We start from the raw sequence: 22,863 nt of genomic DNA, 5'->3' as shown, positions 1-22,863 counted from the left end.
CTCCAAAGCCTATACTCTGAATCACCAAGCGAGACCTGTTTTAAAGGTGACCAGGTCCTGAGATATGATCTCAGCACGGACCCTTCTACCGGATGACAAGAGAGCAGGTAGGTAGGTGGGTACTCCGTGTCCGCGCATGCCCAGACTCCGCCCAGCGCCCGGGCAGGCCACCCCAAGCCCTTTAACTGCGCAGGCGCTCTCACTCAGAAAGGCCGCTGGGTGCGGGGAGCGCAGAGGCGGTGCAGGGCGGCTGGCTCGCCTCGGCGTGCAGTGCGCGTGCGTGGAGCTGGGCGCTAGGTCCTCGGAGTGGGTCGGAGATGGCGGCGACCGACGGGGCTTTGCCGGAGGCGGCGGCTTTAGAGCAACCAGCGGAGCTGCCTGCCACGGTGCGGGCGAGTATCGAGCGGAAGCGGCAGCGGGCACTGATGCTGCGCCAGGCCCGGCTGGCTGCCCGGCCCTACTCGGCGACGGCGGCTGCGGCTACTGGAGGTTTGGGCCGCGTCCGCGCTTGCCCCTTCCCTCTCCCCGCCTCCCCGGTCCCCAGACTGGCTCGTGCGAGCCGAGTCCCGGGGCCCGGGGGTCGCGTCAACTCCTCTGGCGTCTGTGTGCAGATTCTCCCCCAGTCGGAGAGGGAATCCGGCCCAGCCGCCTTGTCAAAGCGTCCTGTCCACGACCACAGAGCGTTCCGCGGTCGCATCCGGGCCTCCTGACCACCAGCCCCGTGCCTTCTTCGCTGCACCTCGGCTGCTCAGCTTCGATTTTTCGTTTAGGGATGCAGCCGCCCCCGCCGGGAGGTGTCAGCTACTGCCAGGTGTCAGGGCCTCAGCTGTCCCGGAAAGAGGAGTTAGACTAGTTCTTGATTGTGGCCTATATAGCTAGAACTAGTTGATGGAAGAGGCAGATCTTGGTGTTTGTTAGGGAGAGCTTTCAACAATTAGAGTTGCCAAAAGTGCAATGGATTGCTTCTCATGAGCTTCCCGTTACTAGAAGCGCTCAAATAGGAACTGGAAGAACGCTTACTTATGTGGAGGAGAGGAGATTCAGCAATCAGAATCTCCTATTCAGCAATCAGAAGAAGGGACTGGATAGTAAACCTTTAAGATTCTAATCCATAGATTCCATGAGTCTATTTCTTGGACACGTGACCTCTGCGATTTCTTGGCAAAAACTAGATGCTCAAAACATGTTTATTGATTGAAGTAAATTAAGGACTGATCTCTCATTGCAGATTATTCTCTTATAGAATTTGCCACTGGGGTCAACTAATAATATTTTCCAGGATACTTAAAATGTAGTTTGGTTGACAGGCAGTTCTTCAGGACTACCTCTATAACATGAAGTACATGTGTTCCTAAAGCTCTATACTGCCCTTTGTCGAGCACAGTTTAGAGCTGTATTACTCTTTTTTTATCAGCCAGATGTAGTGAGAGTGAGAAGAGTTTGAGGCTGGCAGCATGTCTTGATATTCATACTAACACCGAAACTGCAAATTCCAGCTACTTTTGATGGTACTGGTCTCATCCTTTCTACTTTATAGTGGTTACCTTTTATTCCTTTCTAAACTTGAGGCACGCTAGAGTCAGACAAAAAGTTCATTTGCACTGATTAATTCATAGTCATGATTCCATAAAGGTTTCCAGATCTACGACATGGCTGTGGAACGGAAGGTGCAAAATAGCAAAAACTGACATTAAATTAAACGTTTGATCGTGGAAAGCAAGGTAGAATGAACATTCTTTAAGATTTCTTAGGCAGTTCCCCAAGAACTGAACTGTATTGTAGCATTGTGTACAACCCACCATGTTTCAAGAGTTAGGTAAGTGCTGAGATTTTTATCTTTGTGACACTTTTATTTCTTGGTACTATACAATTTTCTTTTTCTCTGTGTGCCATGACATATGCCATGAAAGACTGAAAAAACTTGCTTAGAATACGAAGAGTGGTGCTAAGGTCCTGGGGAAACAGCAAGGCATAGCAGCAGAGAGAAATTGGACTTTGTTTTGGGCATGAGTTAGCATTGTTTAGGATCCTGCTCAAGTCATGGGCTCGACTACTCCAGCTTTCCCTCTTCTTAATTCTCATTGTGTTTACTGTCATTCCATTCATTTACTTTGCTATTTATGTTACATATTCTAGTAGGTTCATTCATTTCTATCCTTCCAGTTGGTACTCATGGAATGTTTACTATTTGTCAGAAGTATACAGGTAAAGGCACTCAGTCTAATGAAGGGATACAGAGAGATGAACAGGCATTATAGTGTGAGAATTGCTATTAACAGTGGAAACAAGCTTATAATCTAATCCTTTCATTTAATAAAGGGAGAAATTGAGGCCAGAGAAGGGGAGTGACTTTAGTAGAATAAAACATATTAAATCTGTCTTATTTTAAAAAATGGAGGTGTAACATACTGTAAAATGTACTCATCTGAATTTTACTTACGTGAATGCTTGTGTAAACACCATAGTGATCAAGACATGTACACTTCCAGAACTGTAGAAGTTTTCCTATTGCGCCTTCCTAGTTGGTGTCCACTCTCTACTCTCAGAAGTCATACTCTTCTGACCATTTGATTGGTATTACCTATTTCCAAACTTCATGTACATTGAGTCATACGGTTTCTGGCTTTTTTTGCGCAACATAGTATTTGAGAAATTCACACATTTTGTTGCATGCATTGGTAGTTTGCGCGTTTAGATGTTGTATAGATTCTTTTGTATTATGCCACAATTTTTTCCATTTTCCTTTTGGTGGCTATTTGGGTTGTTTCCACTTTGGGGCTGTTATGAATGAAACCTCTGTACACATTCTTGTTTATGTATTTTAGTGGACACACACACTCACTCCTCTTGTGTATATGCCTGGAGATGGAATTGCTGGGTCATAGGAGAGCGGTAGTTATGTTAAGCTTTAGTAGATATTGCCAAACGGTGATTATATCAGTTTCCAATCTCACCAGCAATATGGCAGTTCTGGTTGCTCCACATCCTCACACTTGGTATTGTCAGTCTTTTTCATTTTAGACATTCTGGTGAGAGTCTAATGATACTTCATTATGGTTTTAATTTGTATTTTCCTAATGATTAGAGATAATGAGAACCTTTTTATGTGCTTTTTGGCCGTTTGGATATCCTCATTTGTGAAGTGCCTGTTCAAATCTTTTGCCTGTTTTTAAAAGTTGGGTTGTCTTTTACTGACTTAAGAGGATTTTATTATGTATTCTGAATGTGAGTCCTTTGTCAGATATGCATACGTTAGTCCTCCCTTTTCCGAGGTTTCACTTTCTGTGGCTTTAGTTACCCACAATCAACCATGGCCCAAAATGTGAAATGGAAATTTCCAGGTGCACGCGCGCGCGCGCGCGCACACACACACACACGCACGCACGCACGCACGCACACACACACACACACACACACGCGCACACGCGCACACACACACACACACGCACACACACACACACACACACACACACCCCGCACCCCACTGCTGGAGTTCTGGCTGAGATCATCTTGAATCTTTAGATAAATTTGTGAAGAATTGACGTTTTTATAATATTGAGGCTTAAAATCCATACACAGTATATTTCTCCATTTAAGTCCTCTTTGATTTCTCTTAGTGTTTTGTAGTTTTCAGGGCAGAGGTTTTACACATCTCTTCCTAGGTTGTTATTTCTTAATTCTAATTGTAGATTCTTTTGGATATTTTACACACATAATTACATCATCTGTGAATAGATGCTGTTTTACTTTTTTTTCATCCTTTATGCCTTTTTGGTTTTCTTGCTCTGTTGGACTACCTGGGACCTTCAGTATAATGTTGAATAAAAGTAGTGATTGTGGACATCTTTGTGTTGTTTGAGATATATTGAATTCAAAGGAATTTTCTGTTTATGAACAAGGTAACATACGGGCTTACCTACTTCAATTGTTGACTGCTTTTACTTACTTTTGTAGGCATGGCTAATGTAAAAGCAGCCCCAAAGATAATTGACACAGGAGGAGGCTTCATTTTAGAAGAGGAAGAAGAAGAAGAACAAAAAATTGGAAAAGTTGTTCATGAACCAGGTAAAGTGAGTTTTTCAAAAATAAGTATCTAGATTGGTTATTTTGAGTAACATGCATAATTCTATGCAAAGTGATGCTAAATAATGCCACAATTACTTTAATCAGTGAGTACATTATCTTTATAAAAGTGGTAAAGTTTGGCAGTTTTGCTAGTAGATTAAAAAAACAATCAAAGAAACAGCCATGCATATGGAAACGATTATTTAACTTGTGGCTGATGTACTTAGGGGTTGATGCTCTCTGTTGTTTTATAATAGGCAGGGTTAGCCAGTATATTGATTGGTAGAGTAAATACTCAAAATTATCTTGATAGGCTGAAATGAGGTGCCAGAATCCAAGAGATAACATTTAGGACATTCTTTTATTTATCTGTGGAGAAAGAAAGCAGCTTACAAAGTATAAGATAGACAGACCAGCATAAAAAGAAGGATGTAACTACGATCTAAGGTTAGTGCTTTGGTAAATCACTTATATGTATACATATCTTCACAGTGACGGTACTTTCACACTCTTTGGGAAAAAGATAGAAACACTTTATTTGTTCATAAGTTGGGCAGCCAACAGTGCAATATAACAGCTTTTTTTAAACAAAACAAAACAAAACAAACCTATTCCAGTCTTTAGTTGCAGCTACAGAAGTTGTTGTGCATTCATCAATGTAGGTGGTTGCCCTGCTCTAATCTATGTGTGTCTATACTGTTGTTTGCAGAAGCTGAGACTTGAAGGATTAAAATATTTGTTTTTATTTGCATCAGGCACTGGTTTTGTGGAAGACAAAACCCGGGGTGGGGTTGGGGGGTGGCTGGGGATGATTTCAAGATGATTCAAGCACATTACATTTTATTGTGTACTTTATTTCCATTATTATTACATTGTAATATGTAATGAAATAATTACACAACTCTTGCTTATGGTAGACTGCCAGTTTCTGAGTGGTAAATGTAAAAGGGAGTGACAGTTTGAAAATTATCATTGTGTTTATTTAGGAATTTCCATTATAAAGAATATTTTAAATTAGAAAACTGCACATTTTAAATGTTTTGATTAATAATGCTATGTAATAGCTTCCTAATTGGTATTTCTACCACACTTTCTCTTCATTCTAACACATCCTGGTAAATTTTTCAAAGATACTACTTTGACTATCACTAGCCTTGTTCCAAAATTTTCAGTTTTCCTTTTGTCTATAGATATGCTTCTCTAATATTCTACAAAGAAAAGCATGTTTTTTTGTTTGTTTGTTTTCTTAAAGTTTGGAGATTAGTGTGTTATAACGAAGGAGGTAAGGGAAGGCAGTGATAGGAATATTTTGAAACAAACAGTTAATTAATGACATAATGACAATTCCCCTTTTCTTTTTTTTTTTTTTTTCTTTGAGACAGAGTTTCACTCTCATTGCCCAGGCTGGAGTGCAATGGTGCGATCTCGTCTCACCGCAACCTCTGCCTCCTGGGTTCAAGCGATTCTCCTGCCTCAGCCTCCTGAGTAGCTGGGATTATAGGCATGCACCACCAGGCCCAGCTAATTTTGTATTTTTAGTAGAGACGGGGTTTCTCCATGTTGGTCAGGCTGGTCTCGAGCACCCAGTCTCAGGTGATCCACCCTCCTTGGCCTCCCAAAGTGCTGGGATTACAGGCGTGAGCCACTGCGCCCGGCCGACAACTCCTTTTTTCTTCTTGTTGGAAACTGTGGCAGTTCTGAGAGTTGGAGCATTCAGCCTAAAGACTTCTTAGTAACATTTATTTATTTACATATATATATATATATATTTAGAAAGAGCCTTGCTGTCACCAGCCTGGAGTGCAGTGGCATGATCTTGGCTTACTGCAGCCTCCACCTCCTGGGTTCAAGGGATTCTCTTACTTCAGCCTCCCAAGTAGCTGGGACTACAGGCGCACACTATCACGCCTGGCTAATTTTTTTGTTTTTGTTTTTGAGATGGAGTTTCACTCTTGTTGCCCAGGCTGGAGTGCAGCGGCGCAATCTTGGCTTGCTGCAACCTCCACCTCCTGGGCACAAGCGATTCTCCTGCCTCAGCCTCCAGCGTAGCTGGAATTACAGGTACCCGCCACCACGCCCAGCTAATTGATGCCTGGTTAATTTTTGTATTTTTTTTTGTAGAGACAGGGCCTTGCCATGTTGACCAGGCTGGTCTCGAACTCCTGGACTCAAGTGATCCACCCACCTTGGCCTCCCAAAGTGCTGGGATTATAGGTGTGAGCCACTGTGCCAGCCTTACTAGTAAAATTTAAAGACTTGCTGGGAAAAACAGTTCTTACAGAATTAAGTTCCTTAGGTAGGCATTTGAAGTCCTTAAATAATCTAGGTTTACCTTACCTAGAGTGGTTTTTCTGTGCTGGGAGTTGAGGATACATGGCTGAATACAGCCTCTCCCCTCAAGGAGTTTATAATCCACAAGGTGAGACAGATGAAGAAGCTATTTGCTTTGCTGGTAGGGGTAGAATGGAGGGAGAAAAAATTTTTTCCATTTGGAAGTGAATTCTGTTGTTGTCTGTCTTCTATTAGCATGCTGTTTATTGCTCTTTCCTGTGTAATGTTGGTGCCCTGTCTGTAAGCAGATTCCTTTTCGCCCTACCACTCTGGGACTAATCTCTTTTGTACTTTCAGCAGTGCTGTGGTAGGCAGAATAATGGTCCCCAAAGATGTCCATGCCTTAATCACCGTGGAACCTGTGAATATATTATCCTTATCATAGCAAAAAGGACTTTGCAGATGTGATTAAGGTTAAAGACCTTGAGATGGGGAGAGTATCCTGGGTTATTCAGGTAGACCCAATGTAAGCACACAAGTTTCCTTAAAAGTGGAAGAGGGGCCGGGCACGGTGGCTCACGCCTGTAATCCCAGCACTTTGGGAGGCCAAGACAGGTGGATCACCTGACGTCAGGAGTTCGAGACCAACCTGGCCAACATGGCGAAACTCTGTCTCTACTAAAAATACAAAAATCAGGGCTGGGTGCAGTGGCTCATGCCTGTAATCCCAGCACTTTGGGAGGCTGAGGTGGGTGGATCACGAGGTCAGGAGATCGAGACCAGCCTGGCCAACATGGTAAAACCCCATCTCTACTAAAAATACAAAAATTAACCAGGTGTGGTGGTGCGTGCCTGTAATCCCAGCTACTTTGGAGGCTGAGGCAGGAGAATCGCTTGAACCCAGGAGGTGGAGGTTGCAGTGAGCTGAGATCACGCCACTGCACTAAAACCTGAGCAACAGAGCGAGATTCCATCTCAAAAAACAAAACAAAAACAAAAATTATCCAGGCATGGTGGCGTGCACCTGTAATCCCAGCTACTTGGGAAGCTAAGGCAGGAGAATCACTTAAACCCAAGAGGTGAAGGTTACACTAAGCCGAGATCGTGCCACTGCACTCCAGCCTGGGCAGCAGAGCAAGACTCCATTTCAAAAAAACAAAAAAAGTAGAAGAGGAAAGCCGAGAGTCAGAGGGACATGTGTTTATGGAAGAAGTGAGTGATGCCATGTGAGAAGCCACCGTTGCTGGCTATGAAGATGGAGAAGGGGTCATGAGTTAAGGAATGCAGGCAGCCTGTAGAAGCTGGAAAAGGCAAGGAGATGGATTCTTGCCTAGAACCTCCAGAAAGGAACACAGCCCTGCCAACACCTTGATTTTAGCCTACTGAGACCCATGTCAGAATAAACTAGAGATCTGTGTGATAATAAATGTGTGTTGTTTTAAGTCACTCAGTCTGGTAGTTTCTTGTAACTAATGTAGCACTAATACATGTACCTTGCACATGGCTGGGATTCAGAAATACTTGTGGAATTGCTACGTTTTTTTCTTTATGTTACTTCCTTTTCTTTTTTCCTCTTTTTTTTTTTTTTTAAGATAAACATAATCAAGGTCTTATTTTGTCTTTTACTTAAATGTATTTATGTCAGGAATAGCATACATGCTGATAAGCTAATAAAATAGAGGAAAATATTGTTCTAGTCATAAAAAAGGAAACTTAAAGAGTTCATTTTCCTTTTCTTAGGACCTGTTATGGAATTTGATTATGTAATATGTGAAGAATGTGGGAAAGAATTTATGGATTCTTATCTTATGAACCACTTTGATTTGCCAACTTGTGATAACTGCAGGTACTTATTTTAGATGATATTCTTAATTGCTAATGTTTATGTGTAGGTTTAGGGCAAAACAAGTTATATCTGTTTGGATTTGATATTTTCTTAGTAATTATGAATTTTATTTTGGGAGTTTGCTAAAATTTCTATGGTTTCTATTTTGCCAAATACAGTAAATCTGTGCTTATTAAAGCTTATGATATACCCCATAAAATAGGAAGGATGCCGATGGTTCTGCCATAGAAATTTCCTTTTCTTTTTCTGCTGGCCTGAGTTTTTTTGTTTTTGTTTTTTTAACGTCTCTCAGTAGCAGGCTGCTAACCCTTCTCTTCACCCAGCCCTAATGATCCCTCTATTTCTTAATTATTCCAGGGTGTGTTACATCTTGGTCAGAGGAGTGGGGCCTTCAGTGAGAGGACAGTAGCTCAGAATACCTTTTTCATTCATCTTTTGCTACCCTCATAAAGAGAATAGATGAGGAAGAACTATATTCTTCCATTCTTTTTCTTCTTCTAGACTTTATCCTTTTTTTATATCACCCAGAATAACCTTTCTCACTTCACATGGTTCTCCTATCGCTACTGTTTACTCAGCCAAATGCTGTGTTGATATCTTTTGCACATTGAAGGTCCTATCTTGGAATCTTAGTTGGCCCTCTTACCTGTTCCTGTGCTTACTTTGTCCCTACAGTCCTAAATCAACTCCTCACCTGCCTGAAGGACCTGCCCTTTCAGAGTCCCTGCTGCAGACATTGGGAGCCATCATGATTGGCTTGCTGCTGAGCGGGATCCTCGGTAGATAGAGAGGGAGATGTGGTCCCTGGTCTCATGATCAGATATATGGCTGGGAATGCTCTGGCACCCCAGCTGGAACTATAAATTACAAACTCATTTCCCACCGACACAGTGGTTCAAGTCCACAGTACTGTCGTCATTCTCCTTAAAGGCCAGTATAGCTTTTGGGAACTGAAACACTACATAGAATTTTATTTCCAAGAGAAAATGCAAGCAACTGTTGTACCAGTTTAAAGAAAGTTGTGACTATATTACCTGCCATAGCAAAGGGACTTTGCAGATATGATTAAGGTTAAAGACCTTGAGATGGGGAGATTATCCTGGGTTATCCAGGTAGACTGAATACAAGCACATGAGCTTTCTTAGAAGTAGAAGAGGAAAGCTGAGAGTCAGAGGGACATGCGAGTAGTGAAGAAGTGAGTGATGCAATGTGAGAAGCCATCATCACTGGCTGTGAAAGTGGAAGGAGGGGGTCATGAGTTCAGGAATGCAGGTGGGCTCTAGAAGCTAGAAAAGGCAAGGAGATGGATTCTTACCTAGTGCCTCCAGAAAGGAACGTGGTCCTGCCAACACCTTGAAAAGTCTGGAAACATTACACTTTTATGTTTAATCATAATCAGGAACACAGTCCTCCATTCTTTTTCAACATCGTCAAAGATGATAGTTTTAGTACCATATAGTCTACATGTCTCCTGTTAGTTTATACTTCTGAATTATTTAGCTTTCATATAGCTTCCCAGTTTTAACTTTTATGTTTTTGTGATAGAATCCTCTGATAGAACCTTTGATTTCTCCCTTCCCTGATCTGTACCTGCTCTTTAGTGTTTACCATTTCAGTAAAGCCAGCTTCATTCACTGGCTATGTCTCCATTCTCCTGTGTGTATTAATTCCAAACCTGTTTGGCTCTAGGTTCAAACCATATCCTGAATCCATCGGCATCTCATCCTCTCCCACTGCTGCCTTAGGCTAGGCCACCATCAGCTCTTGCCTGGACCACTGCAGTAGTGTTCTAACTGGTCTCTCCCCCATTACCCCTTTCGCATCCCTAGGGTCTCCTTTTCATATAGTATTTTGCTCAAAACCTTCTAGTGGTTTCTAACCATTGTCTTCACCATTGCTTGCAAGGCCCTGACTGTCTCTGACTGTATCTCCCACCACTTCTCACCATCACTTATTTCAGGTCTTCTAGTTACACTGGTCCTCTTGCTGTAAGCTCTATTTGCAAAATACACCCCTGCCCTAGAGCCTTTTCCCTTGCTGTTCCCTTTGCTAGGAATGTTTTTTTCTCTAGATAATGTAACTTATCAGAATAAGTAAAAGATAAAGTATTTTTCTGTTAGAATTCTTATGTTGCTAATTTGACCATGAGAGTTGCAGGAAAAAGTATTTTATATGTCCTTTTTGCTGTGTGTGCCCCTAAGTTGCTGGGCTATTTGCAAACTTAGCTTATTTAAAATAACTAATTTATATAATGGACTTAATCTGTTTTCAGAGATGCTGATGATAAACACAAGCTTATAACCAAAACAGAGGCAAAACAAGAATATCTTCTGAAAGACTGTGATTTAGAAAAAAGAGAGCCACCTCTTAAATTTATTGTGAAGAAGAATCCACATCATTCACAATGGGGTGATATGAAACTCTACTTAAAGTTACAGGTCTCTAATAAGTTGTATTTATTATCTTTCACTCTGGTAAATTCTTAATAACAAACTAGTCATAATTAGTTTGGTTTTTGCTTACAGAGTGTGAAAAAACTCTTTTCCCTAGTTTTGCATATGCTTCACAGTCATGTATAATGACATTTAATAACATGTTTTCTCATTTTGCTTTTTTTTTTTTTTTTTAACAATAAGGTCTCACTCTGTCACTCAGGCTGGAGTGCAGTGGTAAGATCATGACTCACTGCAGCCTTGACCTCCTGGGCTCAGGTAATCTTTCCACCTCAGCCTTCTGAGTAGCACCTGGCTAGCTTTTTGTATTTTTTGTAGAGATGGGGTTTTACCATATTGCCCAGGCTGGTCTCGAACTCCAGGGCTCAAGTGATCCTACTGCTTTGGCCTCGCAAAGTGCTGGGATTACAGGCATGAGCCGTCACGCCTGGCCTCATTTTGCTTCTAATATGGCACTTTGAAACAAACCTGTTGCTATTGGGGTGATGTTAAGAGTACAATTTGGAAACTAAAAAAGGTTGGAATGGGAGTCAGGCCCCATTTCCTTACCCTCTTTCACCTCCATCTCCCACCAAAAAAGAAATATTAAAAAAAAGAAAAATTTCGGGAATTTCATAAATACCTAAAATCTAACTCTACCCATCTGGAATGCTAGCGAGTGTCCATATAGCTCTGTAATCTCAGAGCAGATCATCTCAACTCCACTTGCTGCAGATGGGTTACAGGTGTGCCAAGATGGTGATCTACTTAGTGGCTAGGACTGCTAGTGCCCAGGCCAGTTTCTTTGAGTCACAAGCAGCCCCTTGTATCTACCTCAGAGTGGTACAAATTTTGTAATATGCTTTTTATGCTGTTAGCTTAAAATATTGGGAGGCATTGCTTTAGAGCACAGTTTGAATATATACTATACTAGAAAATCCCATATCTCCAAATAAAATTAAGAAGCCATATCGTAAAACAAAACGTGTACTGAATTTCATTAAATACTAATATAAGATTCTGTTGATTAGAACATTCACTATTGTTTTATGTACCATTAAATATTTTTAAATGCCGCTGATTAAATCAACATACGCTTTCTTATCGCTTGATGCTTTTATTTTATACTTGGTGAAATAGTGCCATTAGACTTTATTGTAGTTTTTTGTCATATGTCACAACTTTTGCACACATAAAAGGGAAAATGCAAGTGCAAAAGACTTATGAAGGTATTCCTAAACTTTACATTCAGAGTCCAATTCTTCTGCAAGACTTTTTGACTAAAAAGAGTTGTTAAAGTACCATTAAGTGCATTGGTGATGCAGCATTTTCAGGGATGTTAAATTGTGGAAAACGTGATGTCTCAGAATATACGAAATATGAGTATATCACTTGATTATGTTAAGAAATTTGAGTTTGGCTACACTGATTAATATTATGGTCCTTTTAACATATTGTGAGAGGTATCCTGAGTGTAATTCTTAGTGTGTAAATTCTCTTAAAATGCAAGTAAATACTATAAAGAGTAAAGGTATATAATGTAAAGTTTTAAAAGTTGAATGAAGACTTTTTACATTATTTTGGTACCAAAATTTAAAAAAATATATATCCTGCAGATCAGAAGTCAAGTCGATAGAGACAATTATTGATCTTGAAGGAGATGAGTAGTAGTAATTGGTAACTTCCTGCGGTTGGAGATTTTTGGAGATGACCTCATATTTAGGTCTGATGTGGCTAATCTGTCAACAAACTGTTTCTTTGGTGAGCCCACTACAGTTGATCAAACTCACTGACCACATGTACTTTTGATTCCTGTGACAATACAGTCAGAGGACCACTTTTCTATTTATAATCTAATTCAGCATATGTTTACTGACAGTTTCATAGGTTTAGATAGATGTTTTATTAGAGTTGTTTCTGATCATTAATATTTAAAATATTTAAATTTCTAATAAATATTTATAAATTTATACTTGAGTTAGATCATTCTTTGGTACCTGTGGATTTGACAGTTATAACTTTGTAATATTTTGCAAGTCTGAATCACAACTTATTTAAATATGGATTTTGTGTTGTAGATTGTGAAGAGGTCTCTTGAAGTTTGGGGTAGTCAAGAAGCATTAGAAGAAGCAAAGGAAGTCCGACAGGAAAACCGAGAAAAAATGAAACAGAAGAAATTTGATAAAAAAGTAAAAGGTAGATGGCCACATTTTATATCGTGAAGGATTGTGTTTTACCATTTTGCAAAAAGCCTTTAGCTAGATTCTTCCTGTTTAATGTCACCAATAGATTGGAATGTGTTTTTTAGAGGTTGAAAAAAATGACTTAAAGTTTGCCGTCAGTATATTGGTCTTCAAGGCACTCAGCTCAAACCTCACAGTACGACATTTCTGAAAAGCATGTACGTCATCATCTTAAAGTGAATCATGTTTTTATATAGGAACAATGTGAGGATCAGGAGTGGTATCACTGGTTAAGGATTTGGCATCAATTAAATCTTAAGTATGATCAACAGTGTTATAAAAAACACACCTACCAACAATCCCCTCTAATTGCTTAAAATGAAAAGCCATGCCCTAAGTCTTAGTCATCTAATTCAGCAACTAGAAGGAACTTTTATTTTATATATGACCAAAAGACCCAGAAAGGTGGAGTGACTTGTTACATAGTTATTGGCAGAGTTGGGACTGGAAGCAGGCATTTTTGACTGAAAGTCTCCATGAAGTAGTCATTTCTCTATGCATGCATCCATCTTTGCATGCATTCCCTTGTCCATCTATCTCTGCATTAATTTGTCCCTGTTATCCATCCAGGTATGTATGTCTGTTAAGTCTGTCTGTCTTTTCATCCATCCATCCATCCATCAATGCATCCAGTATTTACTAAGTGTCAACTATGTGCCAGGCACTGTGCTAACATAAATTCTGGAGTCAGAGTTTGTCAGGAGAGAAACTTAAAATCGTGCAAGTGTGCTAGGTACCATGATAGTGATGAACATGCGGTGCTGTAGGAGCACAGAGGTCACTTTGTGCTCTATCACAGAATTCCTAAAAGAGTCTTAAAAAAGGAAACATATGTGTTCTTCATGCAGTAATTACGCAGAGTCCCATTGTAGTGTACAGTGTGTAGAGATAACACATACTTATGTATATATTCGGTTTTATATATATACTAAATTAATTCATTGAAAGTGAATGTCCTATCCAGATAATTTTGCTTATGTTTTAGGATTCATAAGTGGTTTTGGAGAGTGAATAAGATAAGGTCAGATGTCTTATAAACAAAAAAGCAAAACCAAAAATTGAATGTAAGCCTTCCTTGTCGTGAGGAACACAAGTTGTTGTAATCCTTCTCATCGTGAGGATTTGTTTTTCCTTTGTCATTACAAGTGTAATTCAGTTACAGTGCAGAAAAGTTAAGAGAATTACAAAGAGCTCTTATTGCATGATTTTCCTACTCAGAGACAATCATCAGCAACATTTTAATTTTTGCTCTTCCTGTTCTTTTCTATCCTAAGATCCTTAAATTTTTTTTTAAAATAAAAACGGAAGCACTATTTGACACGAAGTTAAGCAACTCCATGATCAACATCCTTATACATGTCTTTTTATATAGTTACTTAGCAATTCCTGAATCACAAGGTAAGGCACACATTCATGGCTTTGTAGAGAGGTTTCCTGTAATAAGCTGTGCCACGTAAGAGCATTTCAATAAAGAACCTTCCCAAAATTAGCCACTGCTATATTGAGAGGATTTGGAAAGAGTTCTGATGAATTTGGCCCTTTAATCTTTTCAGTGCTTTACACCAGTCCTTCCTCTGTAGTAGCAAGGCGAACCTTGAAAGATAAAGCAGTGAAAAGGCATTTTAAGAGGTGTGAAAGGGAGGACAGAGTTATAGATTAGTTATATACTAGCCTAGGGTTTTTTATTAACTCCAGCTACCTGAAATCACCTCAACTCTTACCTCTTTGCTGCCTCCTTAAACCATTTCCAGGTGGTATTTTGGTGCAGATAATAATATATGGATACAATAATAAGTATTAATTAAAAACCTGTATCTGCAAAGTGATGAAATATTTTTTAAAACGAGGGCTGTCTGTACTTTCTTAGTTACTAATTCTGTAATTTGGTCACAGTGTCATCTAATGGTAACTAAATTCCTATAATTTGACAAACAGATTGAAAGATGATGGCATCCATTTCATCACATGCTTTTTTTTATAAGAATTCTATGTGGCATATATATTATTAGTATGAACAGAACTCTTAAAGATTTAGTTTTCACTGGTATTACTTTTTAAAGAAATATAAACTTTAATATAATTAGCTTTTTTTCTCATTACATTAAATTGCTGCTGTTAATCACCAGATAAGCTACTGTCAATTGTCCTCATTTTCGAAGAGTTTGAACTTGCCCTGAAGTTTTTCATAGAGTTAGACCTCTTGGGTCTGGTTTCTTTTTCAGTTCGCTTCTTATTTGAATGAAGCATGTCTTTTGAGGACATTTTCCAAAGTGATTACATGAGTGATGTATTTTCCAAGTCTCTGTGAATAGAAATGTTTTACTGCTTTTGTGCGTATGAATACCTAAGTTCTGTAACATTACTCCACTGTCTTCTGGTGTTTAATGTGCAGAGAGGTCAGTGTGATGCCTTCTTTAATTATGGCTTCTTGTTGATTTACTTTAGAGGTTGTTCCCGCCTTCCTGAATAGGCCACAAAGGGCTGAGATTGGAGTAGACACTGTAGAGATTAGACACAAGGAGCTTACTGTGCAGTTTTCTCAGAAGGCTCAGAACAGAGAGGAATAAAAGCAAGTCTAAAAGTATTTTAGTTGAAAAGAAATTGGAACCTGGTTCCTCTTGGTCTTCTGATTTTGATCCACAAAGAAGCTGACACAGTTTACTTCTTTATGGGAAGGTAAGAGATTATATTTACCTGCTTTAAGAATATGATCTTCTACTTCAGCAGTTTGAGAATTGATCTTACTACCAAAAAGAATTTTACAGTTTAAATAGTATAAGGTGTGGATGGATAGATAGATAGATAAAAATAAGGTGAAAGACAAAGTGTTTTCTTGTTAGTGAATTCAAATTGTTAACGGATTTTAGATATAAGAAGGCAGAAACTGCTGTTCAGTTTTTTTAACTGGTATCAAAACTCTGTATCAAAATATTCAAAGGACCGATTGAGTATTTGGAAAGAGTTCTTTTGAATTAGGCCTTTTAATCTTTTCAGTGCCCTACACCAATCCTTCCTCTCTTCCAGTAGCAAGGAGAGCCTTGAAGGATAAAGTAGTGAACAGGCATTTTAAGGAGTGTGAAAGAGAGGACTGTTATACATTACAGAAATCAGTTATAGATTATAGAAATCAGTTTTGATTTCAAAACTTCAGGATGCACTGGCCTTAATATTAGATGGGAACGTTCAGCTGGTTCAAATGTACAGAATGTTTTGGGTTTGCATGTCTACTCTATAAATAAGGTAGAGATAAGGCATTTCTTTAGTTATGTGAGCTTTCTCTTATTCCGTACTGGTAGAGGTTACCCTTCTAAAAAAAGGAAAATAAATTCATTTTCATTATTTATTACTATGTACTTTCCTGCCATAAGAGGTAGGTAAGAAATCTCTTATGGGGGCCCCAAGTTTGTGGACATTGTACATTGTGGGCCTGTGGTTATATTTATGACTGGAGTCATTTCTCAAGAGAGTTTGGGAGACTCAATTCTCTGTTACTCTGCTTTAGTTTATGGAGGACTAAATAAGACCAAAGCATCATATTGTCATTGTGTCTTTTCCTTGTAATTTTTTTTCCTCCTGTTAACAAGGGGCACCATGAGTCAATACTTACTGCCCTACCATAAAGTATTTAGAAGTATCTTGTCTCTCTCAGCTAGTTGTCTTTTAAATTTGCCTCAGAAGCAGCATTGAGTTTCCATGAATACAGACCACCTCTTTTGCAAAACCAAGATGTTAAACTGAATACAAGTTTTAGATTGGTATAAAGTAACATTTTCATTTAAAAAAGGATTTAGGAGAATTTTTTTGTGTGTAAAAAGTATAAGCAGTCCCTGAATATATCAGTAACAAGACTGGTTACATTGAAAATTGTGATAAATTTCCATGAAAGGCAGTCCTTAGTTAATAGCTTCCAGCATTGTGAAATTCTAGGCCAACGGAACTAGGAGGTTGGAACGTGGTAAACCAGTTTTGTCTCCAGCTTCAATTAGGCCTTCAGCACTGCATAGGACCTGCACCCACCCCAGGTTTCCTCAGTTCCCCCAAAGTCGATTTCAGACCTACAGACCTTTTTTCACTCTTCTAAAGCCTTACCTTGTTTTTAAAACTACCTCCTTCTCATTCTCAGCAGTAGGTAGTTGATTTCTGCTTTCCTAAGTTTTAAGTTGTTAAATGAAGTAATGTGAAAAAAGTATTAATCTTAAATTTTTTATTTACCTGATGTTGACATTTGCCATATTTACTTTTTCTTTCACACACACATATTTTGCCAAGCCATTTAAGTTGCAGACATTGTGATTCTTATAAACACTTCAGCATGTTTCTCCTCAGAACAATGGCATTCGGCTGGGAGCAGTGGCTCACGCCTGTAATCCCAACACTTCAGGAGGCCGAGGCGGGTAGATCACCTGAGGCCAGGAGTTTGAGACCAGCCTGGCCAACATGGTGAAACCTTGTCTCTACTAAAAATACAAAAATTAGCTGGGCATGGTGGTGTGTGCCTGTAGTCCCAACTACTCAGGAGGCTGAGGCAAGAGAATTGCTTGAACCTGGGAAGTGGAGGTTGCAGTGAGCTGAGATCCCGCTATTGCACTCCAGCCTGGGCAACAAGAGTGAAACTCTGTCTCAAACAAAAAACAATGGTGTTCTTCTACATAGCTAAAGAACAATGATCATACTCAAGAAATTTAGCATTAATATAATGCTGCTATCTTGTGTATAATTTAATATTCCCCAGTTGTTTTGGTGTCCTTTACAGCTTTTTGTTGGATCCAGGTGTTATTCAAGGATGATGCATATTGATAGCTGCTTTTAAACTAGTCCCTCAGCCTTTTTTGTCTTTCACGACATTGACATTTTGCAGTGCCCAGGCCAGCTGCCGTTCAGTGTGTCCCTCCATTCAGATTTGTTAGCTGCTTGTTTCCTCAGTTAGACTCAGGTCGAATGTTTTTGGTAGAAATACTTTCAAGGTGATGTGTTTGAGCATTTATCAGTAGACACATGGTACCAGCTCTCTTTTAAGGGAGTGGTAGTTTGACTGCTTAGTTAAGGCGGTGTCTGCCAGGTTTTTCCATTGTAAGGGTACCCTTTATCCTTTGTAATTAGTGAGAAATCTAATACTATGAATATCTCATTCCTTACCTTTCACTCAGTGGTTTTAGTACACAGGGCTGAGTCTTACTTTAGTTATTATGGTGGTATTATAAATGGTGATTTTCTATTTCTTTCACTTTCTGTAATTGTTATTTGGCTTTTGGAAAGAAGACCTTTTCTTCTCTTAAAAACTGATTTTTTTTTAAGCATCAGCTGGACTGATTGTTTCTTATTCTGAAGTCCATGTATTATAGTCCATTCCAGTCATGATTCATTTTGGTGTTGAAATTGTCCAAAATTTGCCCAGTAGAATCCCCTTCAAGCTAGCTCCTGTCTTTTTAAACTATTTTGTTTGGAAATAATTTCAAACTTATAAAAAATTGCAAGGATAGTAATACAAAGGGCCACTCATGTATCTTTTTTCCAGATTACCTACTGTTAACACTTTATGCTATTTGCATCATCATTTGCATGCTCTTTCTATACATACACAGTATTTATTTTTTTCTGAACCATTTAAGACTAAGTTGTATACATCACCACCCTTTACCCATTAAGTATTACAGTGTATATTTCCTAATAGGGATATATTTTGTTACATAACCAAAGTATATTGTTAACTTGAGTAAATTTAACATTGATTTAGTATTTATGTCTAATCTGCCCTCCATATTCTAGTTTTGTTAGTTGATCTAATGTTCTTTTTAGTAATTCCTTTCTAGAACAGAATCCAGTCTAGGATTGGGTATTGGCTTTAGGTACCAAGTCTTTCTAAACTTTTACACAGCTGATATTTACACAGCTCATTATTTTTTATGACATTGACATTTTTGAAGAAAAGTCTGCTTCCCCTGCCCTGCCCTTCAAAACATGTTTCTCACTTGGGGCAGTTTCTGGTGTGTCCTGCTGGTTGGATACAGGGTATGCATTTCAGGCCAGGGACAGTACGTAAGTGATGTGCTTTTCTCAGGGCCTCATATCTGGAGGCACTGATGTCTATCAGCCCTCAGTGGTAATTCTGATTTTGATTTGATAAGCAAAAAGAAATTGTATCCCCCTAGATTTAGTGTCCATCCATTGCTGGTTCTTGCTAGAACCAGTCTTTAGTATGATGGTTATAAGAATTGTCTTCTAATTCCAGCATTCTTTCTGCATTTAAGCAGTTGGCAGTCAGCATTCTGTAGCATCCTTTGCCCCATTTACTTATTATTGGTATGAATTCATTAATTTCTGTTTTTCTCCAGTGGCTTTGGTTCATTTCTGTCCTTATTTTGTTGCTCAAATGGTCTGATTTGGCCTAGTGACTAGCTTTTGTATCTTTTGACATGTCATTTCCTTACTTTTTTTATTTTTATTTACTTATTTACTTTTGAGACCTAGTCTCACTCTGTCACCCAGGTTGGAGTGCAGTGGCACGACCTCAGCTCACTGCAACCTTTACCTCCCGGGTTCATGTGATTCTCCTGTGTCAGCCTCCCAAGTAGCTGAGATTACAGGCATGTGCCACCATGTCCAACTAATTTTTGTGTTTTCAGTAGAGATGGGGTTTCACCATATTGGCCAAGCTGGTCTCGAACTCCTGACCTCAAGTGATCCACCTGCCTCGGCCTCCCAAAGTGCTAGAATTATAGGCGTGAGCCACCGTGCCCAGGCTTATGTCATCATTTCTTGAGCACTCCTTTCTGCTTTCTAGCACAACACGTGTATCTGTATTCCTATGTCTCTGTCTATAAATATATGTAAACCTTGAGTTTACACTGATACATCCAGTTTTAAAATTTCATGGTTCATTTTAGTTTTACTTATACTGGCTTTTTGGATGATGAGAAACCTGGTGGCTCCCATGATCCTTAATATAGTGACTTGATCAAAGCCCTATGTGTGACTAATTCCCATTACTGTTGCTGGCTGCTCTTCTGGAGGGAGCCCTTTTTCTTGGGCTCTCTCACTCTGCTATGGATGCTTACTTGCTCCATAGGACTGGATTGTTCAGAAACGGAAAGAAGGGTGAAAAAAAAACCTCAAACCTATCCATTTTTAAATACTTCCTTATGTTCTGTTGTTTTTTTCTTTGAGACAGTCTTGCTCTGTCACCTAGGCTGCAGTGCAGTGGTGCAATCACGGCTCACTGCAGGCTCAAACTCCTCGGCTTAAGCGATCCTCCCACTTCAGCCTCCCGAGTAGCTGGGACTACAGGCACATGCCACCATGGCTAGCTAATTAAAAAAATTTTTTTTTAATTTTTTATTTTATTTTTTTTTAAGAGATTGGGCACTGTGTTGCCCAGGCTGGTCTTGAACTCCCAGGCTCAGGTAATCCTCCCAAAGTGCTGGGATTACAGGCATGAGCCATTGCACCTGGCCCCAAATACTTTCTTAGTTTCTGGCACAAGTTTTTCCAGGAATGTCTAGTAAATATTAAAGATATGGCTTTATTCTCACCATTATATAGCCTGACACACTAGCTGAAGAGTGGGGAGAAAAAGTCAAAGTCAACGTAAAACCTTAGGTTCAATTATGGCTAGACAGACAGACTTTTACTACAAGTATTTTTTTTTAGTATTCAGAAAATTTTTCTTTGTTACCTCTTTTTAAGTACACATAATATTCAAATTAGGCAGAAAAGTTAGTTTAGCATGATTGTGCTGCAGTAGGATTTTCAGTGGGATAAGGTGGCCAGATGTCTTACGTGAGAACCAAGTTGAAAAGCAGATATTAGAATTCAAGTAGGCAACATCTTCCTTACATTATCTGAAACCAGAGGGCATCTGTGGAGTTCTGGTTAGCATATCATTTTTTATTTAGAAAATATCCTAAGGTAAAATTTAAAGGAAGGAGGGCATTCCAGATCTATATCTAGAAAAACCAAGGTCTTCAGAATATGAGAGGATACTGAAAGAAATGAAGAGTTTGGATGAACATTTTTTTCTTCTAGACCAAAAACTATCTAGAGGTATATGCACTGAAATAATGTCAAAGTACTTTTCATGCTAGAGGTATCCATCAACTATATAACCTTGGGCAACTTATAACTTCTCTGTGCCTTGGTTTTCTCATCTGTAAAACTGGAATAATTCTACTTATCTTAAAGGGTTGTGAGGATTAAATGCATTTAAAGTGGTAAGAACACTGCCTTATACATAGCCCTGTGTTTTCATCCTCATGATATAAAAGCTGAAAATAAGATTTAAGTAGTATTTTGATACTACTTATAGATCTAAAATGGATTAGGGAAAATATGTGATTTTTATAGCTGAGATTATACAAGACAGCTATCGTACTCTCCCTTAGGTAATGCCACTGTCAAAGATAATGAAGAACTGGGTGGATCACTGGTGAGAATAGAAATGTAAAGTGTTGCTTTTTATTAAAATACGATTTACTTGGTTGCTTTCAAAGAACCCAATATAATTTTCTTTGTAAAATGATTTTGACACGAAGTAGCAGAAAAAGCTCCAAACATTAGAATATGACCAGTGTCCTGGCTTCACAGTTAAACTATCTTTGCTCAGTTTCCCTACCTGCAAAATAAAGTGAAGTAAAATCAAAACTCTATGGTTCTTTCCAGCTCTTAACATTCTGTGATTCTTATTTTTAGCCCTCTCCTAAAATAATGCTGTCATCTTATAAGAACTTCAATAGACTTAAGGTCTTATTGCACAAGCACTTTTTCTAAGGTGAAAACATACCAGCATAGTGGTAGAGTTCTCTACTTTCTAGTTTTCCTGCAAAGCTTGACTTGATGCTTATTGACGTAGCTCCTGACAGGAACTTAAAAACACTCCTTTTTCTTAATTATTTCAGCTGACTCCTTTTCCTACTGTGGCATTCTGTTATCTGAAGTCAAACGTACCTGAATGTGTCCTATTGTGTTACTCAACTCACTTCTGAATATGGTTCTGTTTTGCATACCACCAGCCCACATAACCATTTCTGAATCTCTTGTTTCACACTGCTCCAGTGACAACTTGATTCACAGGCCAAACTAGTGAGGTAAGAAAGTAAGTTTGCCAAGTTTGTATAATCAACTTTGATTTGTTATAAAATTAAGGCAATCTATATATGGTTTAAATACACATAGATACACACACATGTACATGGCTGAAAGCTTGATGGAGTTGGATTTTTGGATTCACCTGAATAGCACCACTGAAAAGATGACTTTTAAATTTTTTTTTTCAGAATTGCGGCGAGCAGTAAGAAGCAGCGTGTGGAAAAGGGAGACGATTGTTCATCAACATGAGTATGGACCAGAAGAAAACCTAGAAGATGACATGTACCGGAAGACTTGTACTATGTGTGGCCACGAACTGACATATGAAAAAATGTGATTTTTAGTTCAGTGACCTGTTTTATAGAATTTTATATTTAAATAAAGGAAATTTAGATTGGTCCTTTTCAAAATTCAAAAAAAAAAAAAAAACACGCAACATCTTCATAGATGAATGAAACCCTTGTATAAGTAATACTTCAGTAATAATTATGTATGTTATGGCTTGAAAACAAGTTTCAGTGAAGGTCACCTGGCCTGGTTGTGTGCAGAATGTCATGTCTGTGATTGCTTTCTTACAACAGAGATGGGAGCTGAGTGCTAGAGTAGGTACAGAAGTGGTAGGTCAGCTACAAATTTGAGGACAAGATACCAAGGCAAACCCTAGATTGGGGTAGAGGGAAAAGGGTTCAACAAAGGCCGAACTGGATTCTTAACCAATAAACAAATAGCAATGGTGGTGTACCACTGTACCCCAGGTTCTAGTCATGTGTTTTTTTAGGACGATTTCTGTCTCCACAATGGTGGAAACAGTGGGGAACTACTGCTGGAAAAAGCCCTAATAGCAGAAATAAACATTGAGTTGTACAAGTCTGATCATGTTTTCTGTACTCTTGGGGCCTCTACTGTGGGACTTAACATTAGTCTA

General features: G+C 39.0%; 1 protein-coding gene across 5 annotated transcripts; it reads left to right on the top strand.

The window, feature by feature from the left end:
• The first annotated feature begins 202 nt into the window (after nt 1-202).
• Nucleotides 203-22,811, top strand: XPA (XPA, DNA damage recognition and repair factor). 5 transcript variants are annotated; one of them, XR_002916212.3, is made up of 7 exons: nt 203-489; nt 3,955-4,065; nt 8,077-8,182; nt 10,455-10,620; nt 12,693-12,810; nt 15,303-15,533; nt 21,749-21,937. XR_002916212.3 is itself a non-coding variant. In XM_054520337.2 (7 exons), the coding sequence occupies exons 1-6, from the start codon at nt 318-320 to the stop codon at nt 21,914-21,916; spliced, it is 684 nt and encodes a 227-aa protein (XP_054376312.1). In that variant the 5' UTR covers nt 204-317; the 3' UTR covers nt 21,917-21,937; nt 22,127-22,207. The 5 variants fall into 5 exon arrangements, 4 of the variants coding, with proteins under 4 accessions (XP_063570399.1, XP_054376312.1, XP_002820062.1 ...); XM_054520337.2 differs by lacking the exon at nt 15,303-15,533 and adding an exon at nt 22,127-22,207 and having other exon boundaries at nt 204-489; nt 21,906-21,937; XM_063714329.1 differs by lacking the exon at nt 15,303-15,533 and having other exon boundaries at nt 21,749-21,898.
• Nucleotides 22,812-22,863: the final 52 nt, after the last annotated feature.

The sequence above is a fragment of the Pongo abelii genome, chromosome 13 (assembly GCF_028885655.2).
Source record: "Pongo abelii isolate AG06213 chromosome 13, NHGRI_mPonAbe1-v2.0_pri, whole genome shotgun sequence".
NCBI classification, from domain to species: Eukaryota; Metazoa; Chordata; class Mammalia; order Primates; family Hominidae; genus Pongo; species Pongo abelii.
Note: the sequence above shows the minus strand (reverse complement) of the source record. Positions and strands in the feature narration are given on the sequence as shown.

Bases quoted from the DNA above. Each gene is read 5' to 3' on its own strand.
- XPA (XM_002820016.3), top strand. From the start codon at position 318: ATGGCGGCGACCGACGGGGCTTTGCCGGAGGCGGCGGCTTTAGAGCAA. The intron at 8,183-10,454 runs GTACTTATTTTA...ATCTGTTTTCAG, and splicing joins CCAACTTGTGATAACTGCAG to AGATGCTGATGATAAACACA. The intron at 10,621-12,692 runs GTCTCTAATAAG...TTTGTGTTGTAG, and splicing joins AACTCTACTTAAAGTTACAG to ATTGTGAAGAGGTCTCTTGA.